The sequence below is a fragment of the Lotus japonicus genome, chromosome 4 (assembly GCF_012489685.1).
Source record: "Lotus japonicus ecotype B-129 chromosome 4, LjGifu_v1.2".
In the NCBI taxonomy this organism is placed as follows: domain Eukaryota; kingdom Viridiplantae; phylum Streptophyta; class Magnoliopsida; order Fabales; family Fabaceae; genus Lotus; species Lotus japonicus.
In genome coordinates this window covers 1,173,192-1,194,993 of record NC_080044.1, presented here as the reverse complement: position 1 = coordinate 1,194,993, position 21,802 = coordinate 1,173,192, and the positions used below count along the sequence as shown (strand labels likewise).

At 34.2% G+C, this 21,802-nt stretch overlaps 4 protein-coding genes across 4 annotated transcripts; 2 read left to right on the top strand and 2 right to left on the bottom strand.

Annotated features, from left to right (window-relative positions):
* Positions 1-2,093: 2,093 nt before the first annotated feature.
* On the bottom strand, positions 2,094-5,896 carry LOC130710702 (rho GDP-dissociation inhibitor 1-like). The gene is made up of 5 exons (XM_057560051.1): positions 4,902-5,896; positions 4,731-4,797; positions 3,821-4,039; positions 3,611-3,735; positions 2,094-2,411 (listed from the first exon to the last, which is right to left on the bottom strand). The coding sequence occupies exons 1-5, from the start codon at positions 5,145-5,147 to the stop codon at positions 2,340-2,342; spliced, it is 729 nt and encodes a 242-aa protein (XP_057416034.1). The 5' UTR covers positions 5,148-5,896; the 3' UTR covers positions 2,094-2,339.
* A 2,435-nt stretch (positions 5,897-8,331) lies between these two features.
* Positions 8,332-10,125, bottom strand: LOC130710703 (uncharacterized). Its single transcript, XM_057560052.1, has 3 exons — positions 9,889-10,125; positions 8,962-9,183; positions 8,332-8,863 (listed from the first exon to the last, which is right to left on the bottom strand). Exons 1-3 carry the CDS (start codon positions 10,078-10,080, stop codon positions 8,642-8,644), a joined length of 636 nt encoding a protein of 211 aa, XP_057416035.1. The 5' UTR covers positions 10,081-10,125; the 3' UTR covers positions 8,332-8,641.
* Positions 10,126-12,426: 2,301 nt separating this feature from the next.
* Positions 12,427-15,610, top strand: LOC130715613 (uncharacterized). Its single transcript, XM_057565732.1, has 6 exons — positions 12,427-12,919; positions 13,493-13,604; positions 13,719-13,890; positions 14,311-14,672; positions 14,887-15,053; positions 15,318-15,610. The coding sequence occupies exons 1-5, from the start codon at positions 12,528-12,530 to the stop codon at positions 15,007-15,009; spliced, it is 1,161 nt and encodes a 386-aa protein (XP_057421715.1). The 5' UTR covers positions 12,427-12,527; the 3' UTR covers positions 15,010-15,053; positions 15,318-15,610.
* Positions 15,611-19,914: 4,304 nt separating this feature from the next.
* LOC130714074 (major latex allergen Hev b 5-like) lies at positions 19,915-21,589 on the top strand. The gene is made up of 2 exons (XM_057563940.1): positions 19,915-20,068; positions 20,867-21,589. Exons 1-2 carry the CDS (start codon positions 20,054-20,056, stop codon positions 21,305-21,307), a joined length of 456 nt encoding a protein of 151 aa, XP_057419923.1. The 5' UTR covers positions 19,915-20,053; the 3' UTR covers positions 21,308-21,589.
* The last annotated feature ends 213 nt before the right edge of the window (positions 21,590-21,802 follow it).

Sequence of the window (21,802 nt, the reverse complement as noted above, 5' to 3'; positions counted from 1 at the left end):
CTATTTGAATGCAATGTCATGGCTTATAAAAAAAATGTAAAGTATATTATAATGCTTTTTTTTTGGTATATAGGAAAGAAATAGAGTGAGTAATGATATATACATACCTCCTTATTTATACACTTCATTTTCACCTATTTTTATTTCTATCTCTCTCCTCTTATCATTTATCACATCTTATACTTTCTCTCTCTTACTTTTTCTTTTCTTCCTATCTCTCTCCTCCTCCACCTCTTTCCACCTCAATTTAGAGGTGTGTACAAATAATTATTGGAAAGAAATATACTATATATAATTCTTAAATCAGTTAAATATTAGGAAAAAAATCTTAAAGTTTAATAAAGCAATAAGAAAGAAAAATGAATTGTTTCTGTTTTAATTTATTATGAATAAAAAATGTATACATAATGGTTACTAATCAATTAATTGTTTGTCAAACTCATATTTAAGAGATATTATAGCTTCAACCTTGCTTATGATGGACTTGACAACAATTCTAACAACTCAACTTTATGTTAGAAAAGTGAAAATTATGAACTTGATCTTTTGACTGACTAATTAACTTAATAGTCACTGATGATCATGAAGCTATTTAAAACAATCAGGATGATGGTAGGCTGAATTGTCGTTTAGGTTGAATGGACACTTGTGATGTAAAATAATTTTTTATTTTTGCATTAAAATAGTAATAGAAACAATAATGAGTAATGAATTATTTTTTTATAATTCAAGAAATATATTGAAATGAAGTACAAGGGCTACTTCAACCCAATACAATCAATAATAAATTATACTTTCTTTTCCTTTTAATGATAACAAATATATCTTTTGAAGATGTTGATTTCACGTGTTGTTATTGACTTTTCAAAATATTATACAAATGCATTTAGGTTGCTCACCTACCGCATAGGTCCCCTTCCAACTTGACATTGGTAAGCCTAACTACAAAGTACAAACAAATAAACAAAGGAAATTATATTAATGTTATATCCTCGTATAATTTCTCGTTCGAATACGTACGTCTATGTAGTGTCGTAAATAAACAGGTATATTCTGCATTTGATATTTTGAAAGTGTAAAAAATATTTATTTTTTCTAATATAGGAGCATTGTATTCACAAAAAATATAAGTGTAGATGAATAAAGTAGGAGAATGTAATGTTACCCACTCTCCCAAGAGCCAAAAACCATTCAACACTCCATTGAAAAATGAAACTTTGCAATGGCGGAGAGGCCAAAGCAAAATCATTTTAACTGTTCATAATAAAATTTAATTAGATTTGAATTATAGAGTAAACTAAACCAAGAATCCCTGTTTCTTTAATCATGGAAATCGCGCCTCAGAGCTTCAACACAAAACTATAATTTATTTACACTCATAAAATTTTCCGTTTCACTTTTATTTTAATATCACATTTTTTACTTTCTTTCTTTTCTTCTTATCTATTTCTTCTCTTCGTTCAATGTCCACTTAAACATAAGTGTGAATGAAATTTTTCCTTCCTCAAAACATTCAAATTTACTGTAATTTGATGCTGATGGCCTGGATTCGTGTTTCTCAAAGCAAAAACAAAAGTTAAAGTGAAACTTGGGAAGTTGATTAAAGATTGTTTTGGAAAATGCTTTTGAACAATATTTAAAGATCACATGGCAAAGGATAACAGATGATGAACAGGATTATGGTCCCATTCCAACGTGCTACACGTTTATGCGATTTCAAAAAACATGTTCCTAAATACCTTCCAATTCCAAAGTCACGTGTTATGAAGAATCACCTATCCTTGTATCAATTTCTATTTCCTCATTATCAATTATTAATTTATTACCCATAGAAACTACTTATAAAACTTTTATCCAAAATTGTTTTTGACTATAGAATCAAAACAACTTTTTTTTTTACAGAAAGCAGCTTTTAATATGAAGTTTTGACATTGACAAATACTAATCAAAACATATTGAAAATTATCGTATAAAAGCATGTTATTACTTGAAGTTCACAATAAAACTCAGTAGCTTAAAACAAATTCAGAAAAAATTCTACTTATTAACTTAGTAATTACAAAGAGCAAGCATGAGAGCTGAGAAGAAGTAGAGAGCATAATTGTGCATCCAAATTAAAAGCAAAATGAATTTTATTGACAAAATTATCTGTCAAGTGAATATGACTCTCTTCCTCCAAATTCGACATCCTCTCGTCATTGTTAAGATTACCGGTCTCAAACAGGATTAGAAATAGAAAATCAACAATGGAAAATCAACAAGTAAACACTGAAGGAGATTTCAGCTCAAATAACAATGACAATGGATTAAACACCACTCTTGGAGATGTCGCGTGAACCCTATACCCAGTCCTTCCGAATATCAAAAGTGTAGTTGATCTCCAAGTACATCTTGTTATCATCATCAACAAACTGAAAAACACAAAAACATAACAGAACATTTCTGAGAAAAGACACAAGCTAATTTGTGAGAGAAAAAGTGACATGGGAATTTGAATTTTGAATAAGTGGTTAAATGTATGCACATGAAATATTGAAATCTGGCAACAAATGTATTCGAGCATTTATTGGTGGGCTGATTATCTCCCAAAATACGAAATTGGATTTCCTACGGTTGAATTTTCCTAAATTCCTTAAAGTTTAGGATTTTGTACCCGTAGTCGTTAGTTTAAGATCAGATGGTTCAAATTTAAAGAGATGATTGTACAATTGAAATCGAAGAAATCTTAAATATGAGCCGTCCAATATTTTTTAATAAGATGACTACAGAACCTGACTACGTTGCATTGATGAAATTCAATGTAGAGAACTCGGATCCTAAAAATACATTAATTTGTGCTCACTTTATTTCCTTAACAAGTCACAACATCCATTAGTTTCTTGGATTTGACATGTACACTGATTCATTCTATATAGGCTTAAATACTCTGGAAGTCCTTGAAATTGTCTCCCGTATGAAAATAAGTCCCTGAAATTTTTTATTCCGATTATGAATCCCTGAAATTATTTTTTTAATCAGAATAGGTCCCTACTCGTGTTTCCGGCCTATGTGACTTAATTTTTGGTGAGTCAATTATTTCACGTGGCTTTTATATATATTTTTTAAAAATACACATGGATTAAAAAAATAACATTAAAAATTTAAAAAAATAAAATTTTAATGTAATTAACCCTAAATCCCTAAATCTAATTAAACTTAAATGTTTAATTTTATTTTTTTAAATGTTTAATTTTATTTTTTTAATCCATGTGTATTTAAAAAAAATATAAAAGTCACGTGGAATAATTGACTCAGCAAAAATTAAGTCACATAGGCTGTAAACACGAGTAGAGACCTATTCTAATTAAAAAAAAAATCAGGGATTGGGAATCAGAATTTTTTTTTTCAGGGACTTATTTTCGTACATGAGACAATTTCAGGGACCTCTAGAGTATTTAAGCCTTCTATATATTTTAAAAACCAAATTGAATCGCTGGAATGAATTGTCTCAAGTGACATGACCGATAAAGATTGTCAGAAATTGTATGTATGTGAGATTTCGTTACTTCTCTAAAAAAACGTGTTTGATGCATGAAACAATCACATGTGTAGTGCTATATATATCACACACCTTAGTTCTAGCTGAATATGTCCCTCTAGCAAATATCCCAGATGGTGTTGTCTCTTCAGGCATCTCATGCGTATAAGGCTCTGCTTGAGGGCTGAATGTTCCAATCATCTCTTTAGTGCTGTCAACTGTAACAAAGCTCAACAATTTTAGGATAAAACTTCAAAGAATAAAAGTTGTATTTGGCATATTTTGGTGAGAGAGGTTGGTTACCTTTGATACCAGTTTTCCACACAGTGTTGATGTATTTGAGACCTGAAACGATGTTATGGCCAACCTGGAAAGTGAACATGAGGCTGTAACGGCTACCTTCTTTCAAAGTAAACCATAAACCTGGAGGATTTCCTGTCTCAGGCACTGGAAGAACAATGTCATCTCTACCAGGTGACTTGATTGCAAGGCTCAGGATCTTCACTTCTGGCTCTAGAGTTTCTTTACTCATTCATCAAACATATCAAAAGTAAAGTCAACAACTTATCATAAATGAATTTCTATAGCTAAAGCACAAACCCTTTGTTTGTCTCTCTCTAAAATAGATGATCAATTATTCAATTTACAATATAATTGATGCATGTTCGAAAAACGTTATACAATCAAATTCAATCATGCAAGCCAAATCAATTCTTCATAGAAGTTTCACTGATAACATGTTTGACTCAACTTCTATTTTCTCATAACTAATTCTACCCAACTGTTTCTCACCATAATTGCTTCTGGATTTAGAATCAATGTGGATTGGATTGAAAACAATTTTTGAATGAGGTTGAAGCATTTCCAAGCATGCTATTAATTTTTTTTTTTTGGTACATCGGAAACTTAGCATGCTATTAATTTAAGGTGAGCAAAATTATTTTTGTTCGTTTTTAGTTCATATTTGTCTATTATAAAGCTCACGACTATGCATGTCCACAAATATTATTCAAAATGCAAATTCACTAAATGTTGTTCTTCCATTTATAAGAACTATTTTGATTTTATATCTTTGGTCAATGTGAGACTTCTTAACGTATATACCAAAAAATACGAGAAGAGCGAGAGCCAAGAGAGAAGAACAAGATAATCTGCACAAACAGAAATTGGAAGGAATCAATAATCTGAAGGGAAACATTGAACATGCAATTACCTCCAACAGCATTCACATCAACACTTCCAAGAAGCTGTTCCTTCCACCTCCTCAAGCTCTCATCATCCTAAGCAGAAAACAACATATGATACATTAGCACAAATGATGGATCTTTCAGAATAACAAAGGCATGCAAGGCCAAGGAGAAATTAATCAAAAGGCAAAATTAACCTTATCCTTTTCAAGCTGCTCTTTCAAAGTAACTTGAGGACCCAATTCAATCTTCCTCTCCAAGTCATCATCATCATCCTCGGTGATAGCGATGGAGCTTTCACTCACATGTCTAGTGAGATTCCTCTCATGATGTTCATCCCCACTTGCATAATCAATAGCTGTTTTACCCGTATCCACATTGTGCTTGTCATCATCAAAACCCATGCTTTTGCAATTGGAAACCACCCCAATGGCCAAAGACATCAACGGTGGCAAAACCCAGATGGAAGTTTCACCAGAAACACACAGAATAATATGATAAACAAGGCCACACACAAAACACCACCTAGCTAAAAACAGAGGAAAACAGGGGAAAACAGAGAAATCCCACTAGATAGAAGAGTTGCTCCACCCACTACAAGGAAAAAAAGAGGTGCAAAATTGTTGTGTTAATGAGAGATGAGAGGAAGAAGAGCGTGGAAGAAGAGAGGTTGATTGAGAAATGGAATAGAAAAAAAGAGAAAGGATGAATGTTGCAGCAAGAAAGGAACCCCAAAGAAGGGAAGAACAGAGAGAGAAAGAAAAAACAGGGGAAATGGTCGTGTGGTGATCCGCAAAAGAGGAATATTCAGCGACAAATATGGGAGAGCCTCCTCGTCATCGTGAAGGTCACTCTTGTAGCACTAGCTGGAACAATTTTTTTATATTTATAAAACCAAAGATAGAAAGAATATAGAAGAAATTAAGCTCAAGGAAGTAAAAAGAGAATAAGGAAGAAGAACGCATGCATTATGCATAAGGGACAAGGAAAAACTGATTATGAGTAATACCATTACTATCAGTTCATGATTGGTTTTGAAAAGCTGACTTTAACACCATAAGCTGGTGGGTGACCTAAAAAAACAAAGTCATATGCCTGATAGCCTGGTACACATCCTCTAGTTCTCTGCCAAAATTGAAGTCATTCAGAAATGTTTGAGTCAATACAATTTAAAAGAAAATTGTGAGATTATGAAATTTTTTAATATTTAAACTTTGATAAAATTTATCAACATTAGTTATGTTATTACTTATGAGGTATTGAAATATGAAGATATATATTCACCAAATATTTAAGGTATATAACCAATGAGTAAATGGTAATACTAGTTATGTAAGGTATTCTCTGGATGATATTTGTATTAGATAAAGAAAAAAAAATGCAATGCATGCATAATAAAAAATTATTTTAATTATATGTAACTACTATCACCTCAAATAAAACAAAACTGAAAGGTCGAGCCAATTGTAAACATTGGTCGGATCAATTTTAAACTTATCAACTGATGAAATAAGAAAATTGATGGGATTAGATGATATATTTTTTTCTTCTCAAAAACTAATTCATAGGTATTCACCCACCGTTTCTTATTACAAAATTATTAAATATCCCTGTATTCACCCACCGTTTCACATTGCAAAATGAGAGGCATGTTGTGATTAATTTGTTAATCTCAAAAAGATTCTAAATGTGAGGTTAACTGTCTGATTGTTGTGAGTGATAACTAGATAAAACCTTTCGCCAAGTGATAACTTAGGTGATTCAAGCACTTTATGTTATACGTAAGGTTTGTCTAGAGCTATAGATTATATTTTCACCGCCACCAATGACTTTTGGATGGATGCCTATTCATTTCATAGTTTTAGAATTGGAGTTGTCTAAACTCACCCATGATATTATAGGTTATTTTAATCATAATTCATCACCCTATGAAATACACATAATTTGTCAGTGATTGTCTACCGTTGGAAGTAAAAACCTTTATTGGTAAGGATGCAAGAATTTCTCACAGTTGTAGAAGATTACTTGCAATCTCACGTTTTGCTGAAAAGGATAGAAATAAACAATGAGCTGCCAGCTATTTAAAGTAATAAAAATGTTTCATAATCCATTTTGAACAGATATAATTAGTCACCCTATAAATTATTGGACAACGTGATTGGAACCATTATTCTAGTTGAAAGTAGGATGAGGAAAGCACGTTGCTATTAAAGTTGATCATGGTCCCTTCTCCACCAATAACCAATAACATAACCTAGTTACCTAGTTACAATTTGACTATAATTGGTTAGAAAATAAAATGAAAAATGTCCAAACAGGAGAACAAAATTACCCTACCAAAAACAAAAAGAGCAACAACAACAAAAAAATGCGCTATCTGCTAATCTGGTAATATCAACAGAAGTCTTCTGTAGCCTAGCTGGTAACACTGGAGATAGAGGTTTCACACCTTCATAATCATATTCATGGAATAGGATTCACTTTCAAGATGCCTTCGGTGGTGAAATGGTAGACAAGCTAGACTAAAAGTCTCATGCCAGCATCTTTAGACTAGTTTAAGTGTATAAGCATCAAAGGATGCATTGTAAATGAGATAAATTTATGTTGTGAGCCATAAAACTATAATTCAGACAACCAATTTCAGCATGGTAAAATCTTAGAGATGATATTGTATAAGGATCATAAAACTATTACTATTCCTTTATCCATGACCAACTTAAGATTTTGACAGAATTTGATCCATTACTTGGTACTATGATCATGTCACCTAGTGTAAGCATATTAAAGATGTTATAAAAGAATAACCATTCTTTACCTTATAGCATGTTTGGACTAATTGTGGCACATAATCCAAAACATTGGGAACTCTAGAAGCTAGCTACACTTTGTAACTTGTCTTCATAAGTGATTATAGTGCTTTCCACCGCAGAACCAAACATGCTATAAGATTTTGAGAGGATTGATTCCTGACAATAATAAACAAAATAGTTGATTTGATGACCTTCAAATGCAGCAGCTGAAGAAGGGTTTTGATTCGTCCACGTCTCACTTTCTCTTTCATCCAACTTCCACCCACTTTTACTTCTTATTTCTCTCTTCTTTTTCTACCATATCACTCATCATATCTCTAATATCTCTCTTCTCTTCCTATCTCTCTCTCTAGGTGTGGATGAGTTTTACTGGCTGAAAATAGTGAATGATCGATGTCATTCTGATGCCCCAAAACATGAATTTCAGTTTCAGACCAGCTCAATTTGTTTGGTATCCTTGTTCCCTGTGAAGCTTAGGGACTGATAGAGACAGCCATAAACCATAAAGGCAGGAGATGGTCTTAAATGTTTAAATTATGAGATACAGCTCAGATCAAAATGAGATGAGCAATTAATTTAATGAAGACTATTCCAGGCAAGGATTGCATTCGGAATATTAAACTAATAAGAGCAACAACAGAAAAAAAAAAAAAAAAAAACCTATGGGTTTACAGAGAACTGAAGATGCACCAGGCATCCTTGTAAGGCCATTTTTAAGGTGTTTGTAAGCCACATAGTATTTACGCCAACCTGAGATCTGTTTTCTTATTTGACCTTTAACTTTCATGATGTTTTTTACAGAAAATAAAACAAACACTGCAAAACAATCACGATGCTGTTGAAACTAAAATTTCAAAGTAGACATCGATTAAACCAGTAGCTCCCAACTCATTTACTTTCATAGAAATGAAAATTCCTAATCAATCACAAACTTGTAAAGGAGCTTTTGAACCCTTACTAACTTTTCAGGACAACAATAGAAGGGGGAAAATCGTACAGATGTGAAGGGAAAAAGCAAATTCTGAGTTACGACAATATTAACTACACTATCATGCCGCATGGAGCAAAAGTAATGTAGAACAAACCAAGAGGGGTAATGCCAAACCTGTAAAGAAGTTAGTAACTCACTAGTCACTACCCCATTTCCTTACAACGTTCTCTTTAGCAGAAACATGCTGATAATCGTCCTTCTTCAAAAATCCATCGAAATCAGGCCCATTAATGGTAGAAGTATTTTTCAAGACTTTTGATGATATAAAACCAAATCCATTCCTCACTCCCCGTAGTGCATACAGCAACGGGTTGAAGATGACAGCAAGGATCAAATCACCTTTTGCAACTACGAGATACTGAAAATGCAGGGAGAGAACATAAATTAAAGTTTCTAGTTTATGATAATTATGAACTATCAGAAAAAGAATGAAGGTGGTATGAGAAAATTTCTTACTATGAGAATGATACCAAGTATAGTAAGAATAGCTTGTTTCGCTTCTTGCCAAAAATTATCATCGTTAGACCAGCCAAACCATCTACCCCATCCAAACCAACCTCCTCCACCAGTGTCACCTCCTCCTCCTAGCTCTTCTCGTTTTTTAATCTCCTTGTCCCACTTTTCAAGTTCACTTTTCTTCCCACTTAGGGCACCTTCTAATGCTTTTCTAGCTTGCTCCTGCAATCCAGATAATTCTCAACATTATTCACTCAAATCAATTGTGTGCCACATCAAGGAGTTCCCATAGCCCATCATCACAATTCACGAGATCCAAAATTGATTTGAGTGATAAAAATATTTTCTATGGATAAGTAATCATGACATCAAAATCAGATCAGTGTAAACTCATGGCAAGTGTTTATCTTCCTCTTTCACAAACAAGAGAGCACAATAAGAATTCTTTTATAGTTTTTATGAAATTGTACTCCCATTACATGAGGAGGCCAGCAGAACAGATTAAGCTTAATAACAAAACCAGTTCGGTTAACAACTGAATTGAAACTGAGCATTTCATTGCAGGATCACCATGACATCTAAAAGTCATGTGAAAATGAATTGCATATTGAAACTGAGTAGCAAAACAAGGCTAACACAAATTGCTTCTAAAGGATGACCTTGTTAAACAGATAACATAGTCAACGGATTCCACAGCATCATGATATAATGATTACATATAGTTCCAAGAAAAATTATGTGAATTTGAGATTTTGGGCATATGAACTAGCTAAGGTAGAATATTATTTTGTTAAAACCAAAGTATCCACGCAGTGAGTTATCCCCCCTCACCGCGGGTACTCGCACTAAGCGGTAAACGAATTTCATAAACATGGTCAAATAGTACTACTACAATCTGGAATATGCAATACAAGAATTAATACCAACCTGTCTCTTGTTGTCTGAGAAAAGGCAAAGGAATCTGCCGTTGGTGTTGAGCTTGCGCTGCAAACTGCTCCATTTTTTATTGAGAGAGTCATGCTTGGTCAATTGAGAATGGGAACGGCAAGACCACTTCCTCGTAGTTAGGAGGATTGAAGGGGCTCCTAGTCCTGCTCCTAGGTTTACAATGTCTCCCATGCTTTCCTTCACCCACCTTTTTCTCTATCACTATCGCAATGCTAAATAACTCTGTTTTTTTTTTTTTATTTACTTAACTCGCAGTTCAGTAAACTAAATTGTCATTCTTTATCGTTGAAAAATATTGGATCCAATCCTCAACAAGAGATTTATTGTTTTTGTCTCAAGAAGATAAGAGGTGAATTAAATAATTTCTGAAAAACAAAATATACAATTGGTTAAAAAAAACTTCATTTACCTCCTCTATATGGGACGAGAACGTATCGGATATTAAATTTTGTCATATTTCACTTGATCAATCTCCTTTAGGTTTAATGTTCATTATTTTAAATAAAATACCCTTTTTTGTGTTACATATGGAAATTAAAAAAAATTATGGGGCATGGTGACTGAAGTTGGCAATGACATAGAGGAGTTTATGGTGAAAATAACCGTAAAAAGTGAATGTCGACTCCATTCTTTGATAGCTCAACCACGATAGAGTGATTCGACGGAGCAATGCCTTGTGCGGACAATGATCTTTAATGAGGTACGGTTGGGCAGTTGTGTGTGGTCATAGCGAAGCATTATTGTGAAAATGGACGGGGTTTGAATCTTTGAGAGTGATGAACTTCGAACTTGTTTGAAGGAGAAACAAGGGTATGATTATGGAAGTTTCAATCGTGTGTGGGTTAAAGCGTTGTTGGTCATGAGGAAAGGTGCGAATGGACGAGTCAATGGGGTTTGGTTGTGTCGTTTTGGTGGGTAAGGCTTTGGTCAATGGGGTTTATGAATTGTGGTTGCAAATTAATGTTGCGGTGGTTCATGGGACTGTTGGGGTTACAAGATTCAGTTATGGTCGCTAGTGGGACTTGGGTTTAAGTTAGTTATAGGTAGGTTCTATGTCGAGTATAGCCTCTATGTAAGTTATATGCTGGGTTTGTTGCCTAAGGAGACGTGATATGTGGAGGAGCAAAAGTTTCCTAGTTGAAGGAGGAGGGAAGGTTTGCGACGATTCTAAGTTTACCCCAAGTGAAATCCGGTGGAGGATGTTTTAGTGCTGATGATTGGTGAAGTTACCCAAAGACTTGTTTGCAACTTTAGAACTTAATAACTTAGTTAAATTACTAAATTACCTCTAAATTTTTCATAATATTCATTCGTAAGTTGTGAAAAGTGTTGTATGTTAGACAATGCTTGAGAGCACATGCTTGAATTGTCATTTCGGCCCTTTAATGTGCTTTGGGCTGTTTATTATTTTATGTCATTATGTTTGAATATTTTAAAAAACACGTTCACTAAACTCATTTGGACCCCCAAACACACATTTAACTCAACCCAACCCAACCCAACCCAAGTCTTTCTTCTACGTTCATTCAACCACATTCAACTTATGCAATGGCATAACCTTTATCAAGTCTTTTACTCATGTCATTTTTAATACTTACACGTATTTAAAAATGCTTGTAACTAATATTATCAACATAAAATTATGTTATCAAATTTAAATTTTCAAATAAATGTATTCAAAAAATAAAAATTGCATTACAATAAATCTCCACCAACCCAAATTCTCTTTTGCAAATTAATCCCAAATTCTATTTTGCAAATTAAATCTAGGCTTAAATCTAGACAGACCGTATTGGCTGCGTTAGCTTAGTAGTAGTAGATCATGACCTACCATTTTCTAGAATCCTTATTAGTTTACCAAACTCCTCTAATCCTTAACCACCGATGGGTGGAGCCCCCTACAAAACAAGCCCATACTCAAATTTGAAATGTCAATCCAGCTATAACCATTGTTGAGAATGCTACCAACATACATTCAAACACCCTATTTTTTAACATTCTGGTTAAATTCATGTCTAAATTGAAACTGAAACCTACATTTACATTTTTTAGTGAACCTTATATAAATTTCAACTAATAAAAAAAAGAGTGTTAAAAAGAGAGGGTTAGATAGAGTACCAATATCATTTTTCAACCATTCTTTTATTGAATTGACGGTGATAAAGGTTAAAAGTAATGGGCAATTGTGTAATTCCACTTTGCTTCCATTTTACCCCAACAATCAAACCTGTGTGCCTGCGAAATTCTAAAAAGGAAACGGTTTCCATTGGGTGCTCCACTTTATCCACTCTCTTCTCTTTGCAACATTGAAAAACAAGGTCCCTCCCTTCCTACTGCAACTCCTCCCCTTTTTACTTTTCTACCCTCCAACCACTCCACTCTTATCCATACCCCACACAATTACCCTTCTACTCCATCTATCTACCCCTTGCAAGTAACAACCTCATAGTAAATCAAGGGCATTTTCGTGATTTCATCACCATAAAGGTAAACATATAGACACAGACAACAAGAGAGAGAAAGAAAGACATTGACAGAACAGAAGAACAAGAGTTAAGATAGTTATAGATATAGAGAGAGATAGAGAGAGCGGTTTTTTCAGTTGCTATAAAACAACAATGGTGTCTGATCAGGACATAGCAAAAGGGGTGGAGTTTCTACTCCGTCACTCTGACCCCAACTCCATAACAACAGTAAACGGTGTCGTTCAGCAGTTGGAGGCTCAACTAGGGTTCGACCTTTCCCACAAAGCTGGTTTCATCAGAGACCAGATCGACCTTCTTCTCCGCTCACAACCACCGCCATTTCTTCCTCCTCCGCCACACAAAGACCATTTTCCCCTTAACCAACAACAACAACAGCAACCCTACTTCCCAACCACCCAATCTCACCACCACTTTCCTCCCCATTTTGCCCTTCACTCCCATCATGAGATCAACTTCCAGCAGCAGCACCACCACCCTCCTCCGCCACCGGCGAGTAAAGGCCACGTTGATGCACCCAAACAAAGGTGAGATTTATTTTCATGTTCCATTTTTGGAAACTGTTGATTCTTGTGTTTGTTTTGTTGTTTTATTTATTGAATTGGATTTGAAATTTTGTAGCTTTATTACTACCCACTTGTTAATGTCATGTCATTTTCGGTTTGATTATTTTTATCACGTTTCAACACATTTTTGTTTATTGGAATCCCCCAAAAATAGAAATTCTCTACCTTTTCAAACTATTCTCTTTTTGTTTGCTAGCATTCTCCTACTGCTATTGTCTTTTTTTTTTTGAAGTTCTACTGCTATTGTCGGATACTAGTTATTAATAATACTTATTTATTGACTAGGAATGTTTTGGTTGAGAATTTTTGTCTAGTGTTATTTGTCATTTTTCACAATTTTAAAATGTGTTGTTTTAATTTGCCTAGTAGTCACACCTAAAATATGATTCAATTTCTGTGCCATGGTGTCCTGTTCTAATTAAGCTTTGAGTATGAGAGATTTTATGTAATTTGTCTCTAATGAGAATGGTGTTGTCTATGTTATGGAATTAACTTATGAAATGTTGTGTTTGTACTCTTTAAATGATTTACCAGTGTTGCTACTGGAGGCAAAAGAAGAGGCGGTGCAGGTGGTTTAAACAAAGTGTGTGGTGTTTCTCCTGAACTTCAGCCAATTGTTGGCGAGTCCGAGCTGCCAAGAACTGAGGTAGTTTTTTTTTTTCTCCTCATTCAACTAGGTTATCTGCCTTGCTATCATTGTTGAAGTATGAATTTTCGTTTTATCTGGAATGAACTGATAATTTTGAAAATGTCAATTCAGATTGTGAGACAGCTTTGGGCATACATAAGGAAAAACAACCTCCAAGATCCTGGTAACAAAAGAAAGATAATCTGTGATGATGCTCTGCGTGTGGTGTTTGAGACAGACTGCACTGACATGTTCAAGATGAATAAGTTACTAGCTAAACACATTATCCCACTTGGGCCTACAAGTAAGTCTGTGTTTGGATCAATGTTGTCACAGTTGATTTAGGATAATATTGATTTTGACGAAATTGATTATGGTAAAAGTGAGCTGAAAGCAACTGATTTTATGTTTGGCAACATTTATGAAAAGTGATTTTTGTTGAGTAATGTTGAGAAATCTAGTTTTAAAATTCACAGAATTGATTAAGTTCAATGCTGAAGTCACTTTCTCTAGCTTTTAGCAGATTTGATTTTGGCTCTGCTATTAATTATTGAAAATTACTCCCAGACATTTATATTGTCATCTAAAATTGATTTTACTCTATCAGAATTGGTTCTGAGGTCAAATAATAAAGGAGACTGTGTTACTTTATTTATTAGCATAGGTTTTTTTGATTTATTTGATTAATTATTTACTTAATAATCGACCACTGTTGTCACCACAGAGGCGCCACAAGCTAAACAAATGAAGGTGGAGGCTGAATCTGCACTTGAAATGGCTGGACCTGCTTCACAAGCTAAACGAATGGTGGAAGCTGAATCTGCACTTGAAATGGCTGAACCTGCGCCACAAGCTAAACGAACGAAGGTGGAAGCTGAATGTGCTCTTGAAATGGCTGAACCTGCACAACAAGCTAAAGGAACGAAGGTGGAAGCTGAGTATGCACTTGAAATGGCTGAACCTGCTTCGTCTACTGTGACAATATCAGAAGCACTTGCCAAATTTTTGGGCACTGGGGAAAGGGAAATGCTACAATCTGAAGCCACAAGACTTGTTTGGGAGTACATCAAGCTCAATCATTTGGAGGTGTGTAGTCTTGTCCACAGCTTCTATATTATGATACTTATAAAATTGTCTTTTACTTGTAAATAACATCTCTTTGAGGTAAGCTGACAAAAAACGATTTAATAAGAAGGTAGATTGTTTCTGCTTCTCATGTAGCAAGTTCTTTTCATTGAGCTTTTCATGGCTTCCATAATTGTTCTTTTGATGATCTACAATTGCTCTGTGATATTTGTAGGATCCTTTAAATGCAATGGTGATAGTATGTGATGCAAAGCTTCAGGAGCTACTTGGATGTGAAAGCATTTCAGTTTTAGGAATACCAGAGATGCTAGCACGTCATCATCTATTTAAAGTTTAAACAGTCCAACACCTGTTAATGCTGATCAATTAGTGTCATATAAGGTCAATCTTTTCCCTCATTACATTTACCAATTGTCTAATGGTTTTTGTTTTTAATTTTTCTTGCTTCTTTAATGTGTATGTTTGATAATGTGTTACCCAATTATACATGATATGTCTCCCTGCCTCACTTTCCCTCATAGACTCAAAGTGAATGTTACCGTCTGTTTACATTAGTGTCAACCGATATCCAAACATAATGTTTCATGTTTTCTACACATGGAATTTGGCTAACAAACTTTTTTTTTTCTATGAATTATGATGCAGGGTATGGTCCACATGAAGCGATAATTATCTGTTTCTTTGTGTTGCTGATCGTATAGGAACTTCTTACTTATTCCTGTAACTTTCACTGTTTTTTAATCTCTTTATTCATTGACATATTTAAACCATATATATATTGTCTAACAGTGTTAGGTTCATTGCTTAGAATGACAATACACCTTAAGCTAGGCAAGAAGTATGTTGTATTTATAATATGACCAGAGAGTTAGGTTGTTCTGCATGTCTCAATGTGTAATCTCAACTGACAAAAGGAAATTGAACTCACATTACTGGTACTCGTGTACATTGAGATGCTCCAATTTGAATGCAACCTTGTTGATTTGTATAAAAAAATCTCTTATATTTGTCATCTCCGAGGGTACATCTTTTCCTGTTCTCTTTTCATAGGTTTAATCTTATTCACCATCATAATATTTTTTTGTCAACCTCTTATAATTTTCTTAGGAATTTCACTAGTCAAACGAAAATACATTTTGAATAGTATTCATTAAAAAATTTCAATGACTATTAAGAGAAGGAAAAACCTAACCTGCTTAATTAGCATGAGAATGGAGTAAAATTTCAGTGCTTCACCTTTGAAAATAGTTGTTAATTTGTCGGTTTTCTTCTTGTGGAAGTACGTGTTAATAAAAAGTCTTATATTAGTTGAAAAGGTATGTGTTGAATAATATATAAAGTGAAAAAACAACTCACTCATTGCCTTATGGTTTTATGGTAGTTTTATGATGGAAGTATGTAAATGCTCTTCAAATCACTTGTGTTATTAGTCTAATGTGGACGATGATGATAGATTGACTGTACTAGTTTGTGTGTCCCTTTGTTCTAATGTAATTTGGGTGTCCCTTTGATAATGTGGATGATGATCTTCAGAGATATAGATTGATAGTACTTGTTTGTGTGATGCACTACCAACTCTTCTAATTTTCATTTTAATAATTAAAAATAGAAAATTGGACCATAGGATGTTGGACCGAACTAGATGACCAGATCGGGCTTGACTTAAAGAGACATAAAGGTCAAAGTCAAACATCCCCTTCATCCATAACAAGGCTTTGTTGACAAGGCTTCTTGACTCCAAGAATGCAAAGGCTATGCATCATTAGGGCATTGGCCGATCAAGTCACTTGCTACTCTAGAATTTGCGTCAGGTGACAAACTACTTAATGACTTTGGTAAGCCACCCCGGAGAAAAACGTTTAAATACATCCCTCTTTATCTCCTTATATTTTTTGAAGACGCCTTCACAGTGGCCATGCTTCATGGGGTTCCGACACAAGAGAAAGGCAAGGAATACAAGAGATAAGAGTATGACCAATGGTGCCATGAACTCGGCGTGGAGAGGTGGATGAGATTAACGCACTTGTTGTGGTGGTTTGAATTTGTCATAATGAAAGTCTTAACACATTCAGAAAAATCAATAATAACTAGTTGAAAATGGTAATATAAAGTATTTTAGGAGGGACAAATATAACATTTGAATATATATATATTAAGAATCTCTTTTGTCATGAGGGGCGAGTGTCCCATAGGCCATATCCTGCAACTTGGGTCAGTCAAAGGATTTTTGAAATTTAATTCTTAAAAACTTCCTAATGTTTTAAAATATGAAAACTCACATAGAAATTTTTTTTTGATAGGCAAAAAAAAAAAAACTCACATAGAATGATGTATATTTCAAATTTTAATATTATTATGTTATATTTTTAATATTACGAGTTTATATGTATATGTTGCACCCACACAAATTAAAACTCATGGTTCTATCGTTGATAATCACATATTTTACATTTATGGGCAAATAAGATTAGGGTGACCTATTGACTACGGCTAAAATCTGGCTAACTTAGCTCGTTTGGGGAGGAGTTTAGGTTGGGCCAGTCTCCGAGCGTGGTTGTGAGCAGACAGTTGAGAGGGAATTTCTTCACAATCTTTAAGGCTTGGAGCTGCAAATTAAAACTCAAGTGACAAAGTCCTTGCAATTGCTATGATATATTCAGTTGACTGGATCTTGAAGTTGTCGTGAAAGCCTAGTCGGATGTATAGCCTGCAACAGTCCAGATGTGTTATATACATACACCACTAGAAATTTCGTGAACTTCTTTAAATTTTCTTTCATGACAAAGACTAACAAAATAGGCAACATTGTGACAACTGACAAGCATATAAGAGGCAAATGCCTTACTTTAGGTTACGTCCAAAATTTGGAGTTTAAGTTGGTGTTAGATTAAGGCAATGGTCTATAGGATGGGCACTATAATATGATACACATGGTACCAAAAGATAACATATGAGATTGAAATTATTTGAGGCAAGGATGATACATACTAGAGAGTTTTTTTTTTTTTCAAGGAGAGAGAATCTTTCTAATGCAATGAAATATATGAAATATAAGTTGTGATTCATTCACATTTCATTTTTTTTTCATCTCAATTTCTCCCACTTTTACTTCCTCACATGGATCTTTGTTTACTATCATATCTCTTATTTTGTTTTCATCTGTCTCTATCTCTCATATAAGTGCAAGGTAAATGTGTAAATTGATTGTTATTCATGAAATAGTGAGAAGGGATGATGTGAGGTGGCACATCTAACAGGTGGAAGTGGCCCACTTGTTAGAGTGTATGGCGTGGAAAGCATCGTTGGTGTGGATTTTTGCCTGGAAGGGGCGGTGGAATTGGCTGCAGATTGATCATGAAACCAAAGCCTTTTTTCTTTTCTCTGTGTTTTGCCAACTATGATGTCTATGTGGGGCCATCATGGAGCTTATTTGGATGGTGGTGATGTGCATTTGCTCACTCACTAGGGTCCCACATAACCACCGCCCTCTCCTAGTCTCCTATGCCTTTTTATGGCTAACATCAATTTTAAATTCTTGCTTGGGCAAAAAGCTTATAGGGTGTTTTTGGATCAATATCTTTTATTTCTATTTGATGTCTCATTTTCGGTCTCGAATTATGTCTTTTTTTTGAAATGTCGAATTATGTCATGTTAATTAAAATAGTATGAATATGATTGTTAGAACTTTATATGTGTAACTTTTAAATGATATGACACAATTTTATTGGTGATATAAAGAAGAGACTCTAAATAAGAACGGAAGATTATTTATCGATTTATGGGATGTGTTGGGATGAGTTCTACATATTTCTCATATGATCTAAAAGCAAAATATTAGCAACACACTCTCTTGAACTTACTCTCATACACACTTCATATGCTTGGATATATTTTTCAAAAATCCACATTGTTCTTTATCTCATCCCATTTTATTTCTTCTCTTCTCTTCTTCTCTGATTCCCTTTTTCTCCCCTTCTTTCAGCTCTACTAAAGAATAAAGATAATGTAATACACCTCAAAAGAGAATAGTCTTTTTCTATGTACACTAACTAGGTTAACCAAAACAGCACCAACACCCCCTTTGCTGTCGCATGAGTACCCAATTCCATAAACCAATATTAGTATATTTCTGTACTTTCCCTTTATACCCTTTTATCAATCCTAACTCGGTGACTCTTAAAACGCACATCAACACACATTTCAATGTAAAAAAAACACAATTATTTTTCAAGGGAACAACAGAGTTAGATTAGATGAAAGGATTTTCACTTCCAACTCAACTCTAATACATACATACCTTAAAATTATTAAAGAAGCGGAAGTGAATTTAAGTCAATAGTAGATTAGAACAAAAAAAATATAGGTTTTCACAATAGGAAAAATGATTCTGGTGTAAGTTATTAATCAGAACTAGCTTTTGAGAGAGAAAAGTAATTCTAAGAAAACCAGTATCTCTACATACACACTGTTAATGATGATTATAAATTTATGATGTAACAGAAAAAAACTACAATCTCAATAAAAGAGAAAAATTAAAATATGTAGTTTGTTCAAATAATACATGTTTTTTTTACGGGAAATAGTACATGTTTAATTCTCTATAAGCAATGTCTCAGATCCGCATCACGTTCGGAGAGCTAACCTCTCTCACCAGGATGTGGATGTTCCCTGACTCGAAAAGGTATCATCATAGATGATAAATGTATTATAGTACAAAAATTAAAAATATGAGTGCTATTTATTTTTTCTATTCTGAAGGAAAGATTAATAAGTATTCATATTTTACATATATTAATGGAAGATTAATAAGTATTCATACTTATGGGGAATCCAAGGATAGCTAACTCCTGATCCTGAACATGAATCCATGACATGATAATCATTTACCAACCTAGAGACCAGCTGCATAAAACCACAGGGAAGTGAAGAACTACCCAAGAGAAGAAGAACTACTGTGCTGATGCAAATTTGGGTCTCCACTTATCTCCTTCCTTTTATTAAAAGTTGGCTTTAAAAGTTTATCAAAGTAGTCTATTTTTTCTAAATTTGAAGTGAAAAAAAAACATAAAGCAAAGGAAACAAAAACATTTACTAACTGGTTATGGTGATCTCAATTATTATTCTTGGGGTACATTGATCTCTTTCATTGCTGTCAGTGACATGGGTCTGCTTGAAAAAAGATTCTTCCAAGTGGTCATTCACATTCCATACACTCTCTTTCTCTCGTGCACGGTATTGCTTCTATTATTCACTACTCTACGCCTCTATATAAGCTTCTCACTTTGATCAACTTCTCATCCCACTCACAAGCACTCTTTCTCTCACTCTTTCTTGCTACTTCCTTTCTTTCATTTCTATTAACATTCCTCTTACTATTCCAAATGGCCAGCGTTGAGGTAATTCAAAAATGCAGTGACTAGTCTCTTGTTTCCTACATTGCAGTATAAGCCCAACTGTAGATTTTCTTTCTGTTTCCTAATTTTGTTTGCTTTGTTTCAAACCACAAATCATCATGATCATACAGGTTAAAACAACATTTTTCAGTGGATTAATTTTATACATCTCAAAAGTATTGGTCGAATTAGATTGTGATCCACAACTTTATGCAGATCTATTGGTGTTAGTTTTAAAAAATCACTGTTGCATCCTAAGTAAAGATCAATCATCTATTCACTGCTTAATATTTTCTTTTGCTCAGCAATCTAACACTCAAGTGAAGCTTATAGTGCCTTCAGAGTATTATAGCCTCCCAAACTTCTTGATTTTGATTCAAAGAAAGAAGCACTAATTGATAGCCATGTTGAACTTGTTTTTGGGTTATGATAAAAAGATAAAAAATGAGTAACACTATTACAATGTATGATTAGTACTTCATACTTTATTTTTTATGTTCTATTAAATTCTTGAGAAACAAGTCAATTCACTTTTCCCCCATAACATATTACTTATTTTGATCATATGTGATTCTGTGATCATTGATCAATATCTTATAAAATGTCTGGATCAGCTTCTCTTCCATTAGAATTAACTTTGAAAACATAAAGCTACTTACATAAGTTTTTCTCCAAAATTGATTGTGAAACAAATTGATTGGGGCTTCAGAATCAATTGTAAAAAGGTTTCTTGTTGACAAAAATATACCTTGTCAAGTTTGGTTATCTAAAGCTCAGTTAGATGAAAATTGAATCTTACAGGTTGCACAGCAAGTTCCAACACCTGTGGAACAAATTGAAACATTCCAGGAAACAACCATAGAACAACCAGCCTCCGAGGTTCCTGCCCCAGAACCAACCATTGAACAAGAACACCCAAAGGAAGAAACCACCGAAGAACCAAAAGTGGAAGCAGTAGCAGAAACAACTACAGAAGCACCTGCTGCTCCAGAAACCGAAGCCCCAGCTGAAGTTGAGACTAAAGAAGTGACAGAAGAAACCAAGCCTGAGGCAGAGAAAACAGAGGAACCAGAGGTAAAACCTGAAGAAGTGAAAGAGGAACCAATAGTTGAGGAGACTAAAGAAACTGCTGCAACTGAGGCAGCACCAGTGGAGGAAGAGAAGTCATCTGAGGAGAGCAAAGCAGCTGAAACCACTGTGGAAGCCACCACAGAAGTTGCTATTGAGAAGACTGAAGCATAGACCAGTGGACAGTATGAGTGTTGAAAACTGAAAAAGGAGTCTAGTCCTTTTGGCATGTGTCGAAGTTGAGAAACTTTTCTACTCTATTTGTTTATTACTTTAGTTTTATTTTCCATTGTGATGGTAAGTCCTTGGGTATGGCTTTGCGGCTTATGGGGGATATATATAGCAATAGCTATATTATAAGCACAGCTTGGGGATGGGAGGTTCAGGGAGGGTCCAACTAGTTTGGTCAGTTTAAGTGTTCTTCTTGGTTTGAATAAATTATGTTCACTTTCATAATGTTGTTTATTTACTAAAAAGTCTTAAACTAAGTAATCTCATCTCAGCTAAGATCACTTGATCAGTTCATGTTGCATTTTCTAACAACTTTGATATATATAGACACTCAATTTATCTTCTATTCCATATCCATCTTTTTATTCATTACCCTTCTTATATCTCTATTTCCTTTTCCCGATTGATCACTCATCAATCACCATATCTCTCACTTCC